Raw genomic sequence first — 11,024 nt, forward strand, 5'->3', positions numbered from 1 at the left:
TATATAATTTGATTAAAATAAATAAAACAGCAAAATAATTATTAAACAAACAGGAAATTGCACAGAATGTGTGGAACCTTGTGAAGAAAGGGTGTCTAAATTCTGTGGAACTCTATGGCTGTCAAGTCTTTGTGGTATTGCCTCAGGCATTAGGGTTCAGTCAGGTATTGGCAGCTTACTCTCTCACACTCACTCACCAACTCAGTGTGTCTGATCATAGACCTCTGTTGGGATTCATTCAAGCTGGTCCATCATATTTAAAATGTCTATACCTTGAGTTTTTAGGAGAACAAACGCTTCAAGATGGACTGCACAATGGCTTCAAACTGTGATTCAGCTGGCATTCAAACACACAGAAACCAAAACTAAACACTCACATATGCATTTATGTGTATTTCTGAATGTTTCTGGGAGATATCAGGGCATTTCGAAGAAATTTAGTTTAATTTAGCTTCTTAGAAATTTGAAGCTGAGAACTAAATTTCTTCGAAATGCTCTGATATCTCCCAGAAACATTCAGAAATAACTTCATACTTTATTACTTATTGACATGATATTAACTTGAGGCAATATTCACAGGCTGAGCTGGTGCAGACATTTGTTGGCAAGGTTTGGGGGTGTTTCATCTCATTTAAACAAGTCAGGCCCTTAAGTATCTTTCTAAAACTTTCTGGTTGAAACTTATCTATCAACTATTTCGTTTTTTGAAAACCGTGCCAAGAGTAAGTGTTTACATATAGTCGATACTTAAAAAACCTAAGGCTATTTAGAGATGTTTCAGTTTAGCATCAAGACACTGAAAATAATCACTGGATTCTGCGGCTGAGCAAGCAGAAATGCTTGGCTCTGGTGGTGTGGTCTTACAGTGGAATCAGAAAGAGGAAATAGCATATCTAATTACTTTACAACTTTATAGATCCCTGGCTTTTTTCCCACAGTGATTACAGATGTGCTTTGTCTAACAGCTGCCTGTCTGCTTATTCATGGCTGTATTTCTCTTGGATAGTTTCTCGATGTCAGGCTCATAATTTGCCACAAAATCAAAAGGGAAAAAAATAAGAAATTATATTTTGGTCAAAGAAAATGAAGCTTATTAAGATTTTTTTTGTAATGTGGCTTTATTTTCACAGCGTCACATTTACCCCACAAATTTGCATTACTGTAATTGTTTAAAAAAGTAATTAAATGAACCTGTCTGGACATAACATTGCCATGAGGTAAATTTGCACTAATATTAATAATATAAAATAAATAATTGAATATATATATATATATATATTCGTCATAAATAGAACGAGGCATCAGTTTACTGTCGGGGATTTGTTGTACTGTGCCGCACCGCATCCAGTGTAGACAGCATCACTGATTATAATGGGTTCTATTGTATTTTGTTGCATCTGGTGTAGACACGGGGTGAGTCTTCAGGTGTTTTCGACTTTTCATTATTGCTTCAATGCAAAGGTAACCAGCATGCCGGTCATGCTGTTATTTGTTGTGTAGTGACGGGTATAGGGCTGGACTTAAAATTCGGCAACATGTTGTTTGTACATTAATTTGAAGATTGAATGTAAAATGATTGCAATATAAAAGTATATTTAAAAACGTTATTGCTAGGTGGGATTAATCGCGATTAATTTCAGAACAAATGTGCGATTAGTTAAGGTTTTTTAATCAATTTACAGCACTTATATATATATATATATATATATATATATATAGCAACATAAATCGTTTTAAAATTACAGTACACAAATGGGCGTTTAATCATCATAAAATTAATGTCACAATACAATAAATCATAATGGTCTTTGTTTTCTTCATGCAAAATATATTTTCTTATTTTTTTCTTCTAGAAAATAAAAGTTTAAAAGTCACTGTGACCAGTAAAGTATCACTTTTTAACATGTTTTCTCATTTATTTATAACATTTATTTTATGTTGTAATGCTATAGGGATTAGCCAGCTGCTGAAGTAGTTCTCACAATACAGTTGCTTTATTATCTAAGTGCCTGATCTATGAAATGTAAATGTCATTATTTACAGTTCATGTGTGAGCATGTTTGATTGTAACAGTGAGTAATATAAGTCTACTTGTGTCTCTTCCAGCTGAGTATTGTGTTTTTCCCCTGGCCTCAGAGAGCTCAGCGCTGCTGGACTCCAGCTCTCCGGAGTTCCCCCCCTCTGCCAAGAGAGCTCGTCTCAGCCTCTGTAAGGCCAAACCTGGCACTGAGGACGTCTACAGCAGAGGTTAGAGCTCACACATGTGCTATTATTTATGTTCATGTGTGACTGCTGCACACCAAATGTGATGTTAAAGGATTAGTTCACCCAAAAATGAAAATTTACTCACCTTCAGAACCCAAATGAAGATATTTTTAATGAAACCAGAGAGATTTCTGTCCATCCATTTAAAGTCTAGGAGTAGGTAATAAAATGTTATAGGTTTGGAGTGACATGAGGTGAGTAAATGATGACAATTTTTTTCATTTTTGAATGAACTAGCCCTTTAAATGATTTATATATTTGCAATATACTTTTGTGCAATTGAGTAGCATTGGACTTCATTGAGCTTTAACTCTCATAATGTGTTCCTCATGACTGGCAATTCATCTGCTTTTCAGAACAAATGGTCCATGAAGTTTTGAAGAATCACAGAAGTATAGAAGGTGTGTAATGTTGCTACCTGTTACAGGTACTGCCTTCACCCAATAAAAAACACATTAGGAGCCATTCACACAGAACTTTGCCATAAAAAAAAACTTGAGGTATAGGGCAGTGGAATGAAAAACGGCAAGGTCTTAAGAAAGGTTTTTTATACGTTTGAGCTAGACTACATTTATTTTGAGTTGCGCGTCATGCGCGAGGTGCTGTAAAAGATGCAAACACAGTGGTCAAATGTGTCCATTTAGCACGTTTACATAGAAAAACAATAAAAAAGCAGTGCGGCTGAATGCAAAAACGTGGCTCCCAACAGTGCTCCGTCATACTGCATTGGCGCCTCAGGTGATCCCTTCTCTTTACTGTTCTCCTCTGTCTTCTCCTGTTATTTCAGCCTCCATATATTTCAAAAAATATTTGCTTGCTATATATATATATATATATACAGTGGGTACGGAAAGTATTCATTGCTATATATATATATATATATATATTGCCAGTAAAAATATTTAGATTTATTTTGGAATTAGAGGAATTCGGAATTTATTTGGAATTAGTTTTTTTTTTTTTAAATCAATATCAGTCAATATTGGATATAACATTTTTCATGCTCATTTCTTCATTTACATTTTACATTCAGATTACCTTTGCATTCATCTAATGCTCAATTAAAGTTACACTGATTTTTAATATCACTGTTAAATATAGCATGTTTTTAGCAGATGTCAAAATAAATGTATATCCTTTTTTCATACTGTACATTTATAATGCTGTTATGCCTACATTTGCAGCATTTCAAATGACTTGTTTTAGTTTTTAGTGTCTTTTTTATTTATACAAAATAGATAAGAATTTTAAGAATCAGCTACTTATCACTTACCATCCAAAACATGAAATAATTACCATCTGACCTGTATCAACCAGAATATTGGTGCGTCCCTATTTTCCTATTTTCCTTACAAACAAGTATCAGGGTTTTAATTGGCACTAATATCTGGAAAATATACAGCTATTATGTAACTCGATCATAGCTATATTCAAAGACATACTTTTGTTGTAAAGTGATGGCATAGAGTATACTTTTATGCATTGAACAGAAGCTTTTATCCAAAGCAACTTACAAATGAGGAGCAAAAAAATTTCAATATTTGAAATATATGATTTCAGCTTTATTAGACAACTAGATCAGAAAGCAAGCTGGAGAAAAGAAGAAATGCAGAGAAGATATTAATTAATTAATTAATTTAATTTTTTTTGCAAAACACTTCTCATTGGTTTATTATTTTTTAGCCCATTCTTATGGATAGTTGCAAGAACAAGTTACTCTTGTATTTTGACTCAGCCATCTGTCAATATGCTTGATTTTCTCCTGTTTCAGAGTTCTGCCTCTCTTGTGGAAAGACGAGAGTGGCGACCTTTCACCCGCTGTTTGAAGGAGGCCTTTGCCTAACATGCAAGGTAAGAGTTGACCTCGAGAACACAACTCGAGAGTCTGGGAACATGGTTCTCCAACACGTGCTGACATGATTGCTCATAAAAGTGTCAAACAACAGCACTCGATCCTTACACCTGGACACCAGTATTGTATCTATTGATTACCTTAAGGGGACAGTGCCATGCATGTATGGATTTCACCATAGATCATTTCCATCATCGCTTCATTATCCTGTTACACTCTGTTTGCAGCAACACGATACACTGCTTCGGGATTCTGGTTGGTAGGACACTTAGCTATGTAAGTTATTTACACGTGTTTTTATTTGTGCATGTGTCAGGATGTTTATTTGGAAATCTCCTACATGTATGATGATGATGGCTACCAGTCGTACTGCACCGTGTGCTGTGGCGGCAGAGAGGTGCTGCTCTGTGGAAACGCCAACTGCTGCAGGTACGAAACCGAATGCACGCTTCTCACAAACTTGTTCTTGTCCCACAATCTCTTATTCAATCTCGCATTTCATTTCACTAGCGTCTTGGCATTTCGTCACACTTCACTTCCATAACCGCCCAAACAACCATACCCCCCCGCAATCTCTGAGCCGTTCAGATATTTGTCTTCTTCTCTTCCTCAGCATTGACATATTGGCTTTCTTTAAAGGCAAAGTGTGTCATTTATTTACCATTAGCCACAAAATGCTGCCAATCTGCCAATTTTCCAGCAATTTAGAATAGTAGCATTATCAAATTTCCCTCTTTAGTTATTTCAGTGGAAGGCTGCCAGTTTTGATGAATCAATTACACTTGTTGCACTGATAATAACATTTCAAGCAGTTGTTGCATGTTAGAATAATGCAGTTTTATTCTAACTGCATTTTTCAAACCTAATGCTGTTGCAGGTACAGTGATATATTTACTCTTTTATTTGGGCTATCAATCAATGAAACATTTTAATCATATTAATGACATAGTATGCTGATTATTTGAAAATAATCATACACTGTTGTTCAAAAGTTTGGGCCCAGTAGGATTTTGTAATGTTTTTGAAAGAAGTTTCTAATGCTCATCAAGGCTGCATTTATTTGATTAAAAATTGTGAAATATTATTACAATTTAAATGACTGTTTTTCTATTGTAATGTATTTTACAACATAATTTGTTCCTGTGACAGCAAAAATGATTTTTCAGCAGCTCTCATGAAAAGAAAGTTTAAAATAACAACATTTATTTAAAAAAAAATCTTTTGTAACATTTTAAATGTTCTTGCTGAGATATTTCAAACTTAAATTGCGCAAATGGTTGAAAAATCTTTATGAAATTTATGGGCTCAAGAAGCATGATTAACTTGTATTAGTTTTAATTGACTTATTAATTAAATTTTTTAACACAGTATTTTTTATATTTAATGGTAAATTAATTTGTTTATTTGACAGTTGTACTCTGTATTATTTTATTTTTTTTAAACATTTAAGTTGAGTTCCAATGAATTGACAATACAGAATTAATCTTAAAACTTCTATATAGAATTACATATAAAAATAAGAACATGAAAGCAATGAAAACATTATCATTGCTTTATACAGTATTTATTCATAATCGAATTATAATAAAGACGAATGCTAAATCGAAAGTATAAACGAGAGACGGACAGATGAACAAAAGCACAAAACTAAAATAAACATAAACATAAAACTAAACATAATCCTGACGGTTCAGGTGCTAGACTTTGTACTGTATTTTTGCGCTTTTTGTGCACATGTACTCCACCTTAAATTCATAAAATGCACACTTTCATCCTTTCAAAAAGATTTTTCTGCTCCCCATCATTTTTGTCACCCATAGGAAATGTTTGTTGGTTGTTGATGAACTGTACAATAATTATGTGATATGGTTGCTGCAGTGATACTATTCTCTGCAGTTGATCTACAGTGCTGGCTAAGAGCTTTTTTTTTCCTGTTTGAAACTTAGGCTTTTCAGACTCTTGTCAGGCAGCTCAAACTAAATGCATTGTTTTAATAGTGTCACCCCATAGTGACACCTTACAAATGGCTTACACATCAAACTCAAATAGTAAAAAATATTTTTAAAAAGTACTCTTCACCTTTAACACCATCCGTTTCATTTGCCTTTTTAAAGGATGTCTTTGATCAGTGTCTCTGCTCGCAGGTGTTTCTGTGTGGACTGTCTGGATATATTAGTGGGAGCAGGAGCGGCCAACAGCGCTCGTGATCTGGACCCATGGCGCTGCTACATGTGTCAGCCTCTGCAGCAGTACGGCGTGTTAAAGAAACGCCACGACTGGAGCCTGAAACTACAAGAGTTCTTCGTCAATGACAATGGACAGGAGTTTGTGAGTCTCACGTTAACCTTTATACAGAGGGAAATACTCTGTTTGCAAAACTGTAGATTTTTAGTTATAAATTATATTAACTTTCATTTTCTTTCAGGAAAGTCCAAAGATTTACCCTGCGGTCCCAGCAGAACAGAGACGTTCAATCAGAGTCCTTTCACTGTTTGATGGCATTGCCACAGGTTAATATGATATCTCTTTGGATTCTATATTCACCTTTTCTGGGTAAATTATCAAAATTAGTGATTCACAGATGTCAGTAATATATATATATAGGAAATGAAAAATTTATAAAAATGAGTTTCTCTCAAATTACAAGACTTTTAAGTCTATAAATAAATAAATAAGTCTATAAATGATACTTCAATAGACTATTTTTCTTTAAAGAAAATGAGCGTGATTTCAAATAATGAACATCCTGTTATAGGCATTTTTGTTTATTTTAATGCTTGTTTTAAGTTATTTAAAATTATTTTTGAGGGCAAGTTTGTTATTAACTTTAGGGAAGTTTGCTGAGGCCCCCTAGTGGGCCCCAGAACCCCATTGCACCATTGGTATTTTATCTAGTAACAAATAAAATTATGACACAAACAAAATGAAATTAATTAAAGTTAACTATATATATATATATATATATACAGTGGGTACGGAAAGTATTCAGACCCCCTTAAATTTTTCACTCTTTGTTATATTGCAGCCATTTGCTAAAATCATTTAAGTTAATTTTTTTTCCTCATTAATGTACACACAGCACCCCATATTGAAATTGCGTTTATTTAGACGCACAGAATGTCTTTACAACAGCATCAAACAGGAGGCTTTTCAGACGCTCACTACAATTTGCCTCAGTGCCAGACACGAGTCAAAAGAAAATGAAAAACGGTAATGATGACGAGGAGCTTCGGTTAGATGAGATGTTGTCAGGCCATACTGTGCTTGTAACGTGCTCTTCAATTGTACACACAAATGCGCCGACGTGCTGTATATAATTTCATATTAAAGCGCAATTAAATATAAAAGGTTGTGAGAAAACACGATGCGTGTCAGATCAGTGTCATGTTTAGCAGCGGCAGCTCTTAAAGAAATAGCAGCCAAAAACCTAATAACCCAGCTGCTGTGATGTCTGTTAATCAAATAACAAAAGAAAAAATGAAATCAAACTTTTATAGTTTTAAGGATTCATCTATATTTAATTTAGAATTTAGTGTTTGATTACTTTATTCAATTTCTGTATATTTCCTACTTGCTGAAGGGCACAGGTAGCTAAATATGACATTTATTATAATGGGTTTTTATGAAGGTTGTTTTAAGTTAAATTAAAAGATATTTTTTAAAGTCTAATAAATGTTAAAATTGATAGCTCTCATTTATACTGTAATGTTGATTGGCTATAATCAATGGTCAGTTTCATAGAGACATCAGTACTGGTATCAGTAGCTGCGTTTCCATTACCCTTCAAATTGCACAAATTGAAATTGCGAATTGAAAATACGCCTAATGGAAACGCGTCAATTTCGCAAAAACTCCCATTTATCGCAAAAACGTTTTTATGCTCGCATGAGGTGGTTTTTCAGGCAATTCGAAAAAGGAATATTTCGCAAAACTGCAATGGGAACGTTTTTTTTTTTTTTTTTTTTCGCATTTACAGGTGACATGGCGTATGTAAAAATGTCATATGTCATATGATCATTCTTCAATGTACTCTAACCTCCAAGAAACACTTCATACAGGGCATCTCTCAAGTATAAGGGCTTTCCCTGCCATTAATGCTTAGACAATTTACAATGCACACGTCTGCGGTGCATTACGGCTCCGACACAGCCACCGGAGTTGATCTCGGCCACTCTAGTCAATGCTTGCGTTTATACGAGCTGCACCACGCACGTTTCTGAAGCGGCTCTCCTTCGATTAAATATAGCCAAAATCTGTCAAAATCCCACCAAAATCCGTTGCCATGACTTATCGCAAGAAGAAAAAAATTACGGTTTAGTCGCATAACATTGGTTAATGGAAATGCCGTCATTTCGCAATACTTTTTTATCGACATTTAAAAAATATCGCCAAAGTTTTGCGCAAATCTGTAATGGAAACACGCCTAGTGATACTCGTATTTAGACATAAAAAAGATGCCACTAAACAAATATGAAAAATATACTGTCTTTATGTTGTTTGTATATTAATATGAATATATATATATATATATATATGGCACTAGTGATTTTGAATGCTAATCACTCAGATTTTCTTAATATGCTTTTTTTATCTTAATTTAGGTTATCTAGTGCTTAGAGACTTGGGCTTTAAGGTTGATGTGTACATTGCATCAGAAGTATGTGAGGACTCCATTTCAGTGGGAGTTGTCCGGCATGAAGGAAAAATCCAGTATGTGCACGACGTACGCAACATCACCAGAAAAAATGTGAGTTAATAGTTATCTGTTTCTGGCTGCTCCACCAATTCATCTCTGATATAGATATTTAAATGTAAAGTTGTGTTGTGCAATATTTAGAGTCTTTAAAATATTTCAGCAGTTTGAGCTCCTTATTTTATTGTTTTGTCTAAAAACTCAACAAAACCCTTTTCGGTGCCACTCTATATTTAATATTTTCACTGAAGACTATTTAATGATTGTTCAGGTCTGTGAGGTCAGTTTTACTGCTGTTTTTACATAATCAGGGTTTATATTAACCGAGTAAGACCCAGACCTCAGTTTTCTGTTCCCTCATCTGTTTCATTTGATAAAAGACTGAGCGAGACTGATTGGCGCTGTCACCTCACAGGCCACACACACCTGGCCCAAAGTTATTTGTTTAGTAGTGCATTGCTTGTCCCAACAGCGCTTGATAAGGCTAATGGCCTCACCTGAGTCTGGTCTTTGTCGTCACACCTCCAAGTTTCTGTTTGGCTTCCATTATCTCTCCAGCTCACATTCAAACGCTCAGACACACACAGGGAGCAGCAAGTTGTCTTAAGCCTTAGTGACGGAACACAAAAGCGCTTTCTCCCTTTCTAAATCCCCTCTCCTCAACTCATCCATTCACCGCCTCACCCTCCCATTCAATCACTCATTTACTCACCCATTGTTGTTGCCAAGCTGGATTGGGCGGGAGTGCAGAGAGGGACGCATGAAAGGACTCTTGTCGTGGAAGAAAAGAGAGAAGGGATATATTGGAGGGGGGTTTTGGGGCCCTGGGTTGGGTTATTTATGAAACACTGAAAGAATGAGAAGGCCTGAAAAGAGTCCAGCTGCAGACACGCTCTCGCACTGGCACACACAGATGTGCCAAGGGTAAAGATGTACACAGGCCATTCCCACAGGTGTCTGAAGCATGGGTTTCCTTCAGCAGAACATCTGGAAAGTCTAATTAAATGCCGCCTTTGACCTCAGTGACTGATAATTACACCAAATTACTGTTCTGGGAGTTTCCTTATCAACTCAAGGAACAGTATCAACCAGAAAAGTTTGCACTTCATGTTGGAACCTTAAATGTTTTCAGAAAAGTAGGAATTCAAAATAGAGTGCAATAGTTGCATTCTGAAAGTTAAAATACCATTCATTTTCTCCATAGGGGGATTGATTATTAATAACTTATAAACCATTAAAGAAAGAAATAATCAAGATCTTTAAACCATTTCTCTGAAGTTATGTCATTATGTCATTAGCAGTGCTTTATGGGATTGTAATTTTTTCCATCATGAAAGCCATTAAGTATACAGTCTTGTACCTTTGTCTTTTTTCAAATACGTTTTTGCTTCAAATCAAAGGTTTGTAATGTTGTGATTCATCTCGTAGATGGTTCATGGCTTGTAACTTTTTAATGAATACTTTTCAATAGTCCTCATCAATAGTCATTTTCAATAGTCCTCAAAAATACTTCCAGGCAGCTAAAAAAGTGGGTGGTCACTGTTGCACTCTGTAATAAAACATTTGGAAACAAACTAATGGATTTTGGTGAGGTGGGAAAATAAATTCCTTATGGGAAAAATACTTCCAGGCAGCTAAAAAAGTGGGTGGTCACTGTTGCACTCTGTAATAAAACATTTGGAAACAAACTAATGGATTTTGGTGAGGTGAATGTGTGGTGCAGCTGTGCTAACACTAAATGGTGCTGTTGTGTTGCTCAGATTGCTGAATGGGGGCCGTTTGACTTGGTGATTGGTGGAAGTCCCTGTAATGACCTTTCGATTGTCAACCCTGCCAGGAAAGGCCTGTACGGTAAGACATTATAGCTCTTATGAATCTTATTAAGGGAATCTTTCATTCTCCTACACAAACCCCTTGTAGATTCTATAATTTGTTATAATTACATGCTGTTTCATAACACATGAATTATTATGGTGATGTGTTTACAATCCGCTCTGTGGCAGGGTGTTTTTTATTAAAGGGGTCATATGATGTTGCTAAAAAAAACATTATTTTGTGTATTTGGTGTAATGAAATGTGTTTATGTGGTTTAAGGTTCAAAAAACACATTATTTTCCACATACTGTACATTATTGTTGCTCCTCTATGCCACGCCTTTCTGAAACGCGTCGATTTTTACAAAGCTCATCAGTCTGAAAAGCAAGGTGTGCTGTG

At 35.2% G+C, this 11,024-nt stretch overlaps 1 protein-coding gene across 1 annotated transcript in view; it reads left to right on the forward strand.

Annotated features, from left to right (window-relative positions):
- LOC107707738 (DNA (cytosine-5)-methyltransferase 3B-like) overlaps positions 1–11,024 on the forward strand; it is a gene marked incomplete at its 5' end in the record, with an annotated part of 40,092 nt that overhangs the window by 23,872 nt on the left and 5,196 nt on the right. Inside the window, 8 exons of the mRNA XM_016511826.1 lie at positions 2,107–2,247; positions 2,622–2,666; positions 4,037–4,116; positions 4,434–4,546; positions 6,262–6,445; positions 6,543–6,627; positions 8,719–8,864; positions 10,571–10,661. Of these exons, the coding sequence (XP_016367312.1) occupies positions 2,107–2,247; positions 2,622–2,666; positions 4,037–4,116; positions 4,434–4,546; positions 6,262–6,445; positions 6,543–6,627; positions 8,719–8,864; positions 10,571–10,661 (885 nt within the window). The remainder of the gene's footprint in view (positions 1–2,106; positions 2,248–2,621; positions 2,667–4,036; positions 4,117–4,433; positions 4,547–6,261; positions 6,446–6,542; positions 6,628–8,718; positions 8,865–10,570; positions 10,662–11,024) is intronic.

The sequence above is a fragment of the Sinocyclocheilus rhinocerous genome, unplaced genomic scaffold (assembly GCF_001515625.1).
Source record: "Sinocyclocheilus rhinocerous isolate Xijiao unplaced genomic scaffold, SAMN03320098_v1.1 scaffold565, whole genome shotgun sequence".
In the NCBI taxonomy this organism is placed as follows: Eukaryota; Metazoa; Chordata; class Actinopteri; order Cypriniformes; family Cyprinidae; genus Sinocyclocheilus; species Sinocyclocheilus rhinocerous.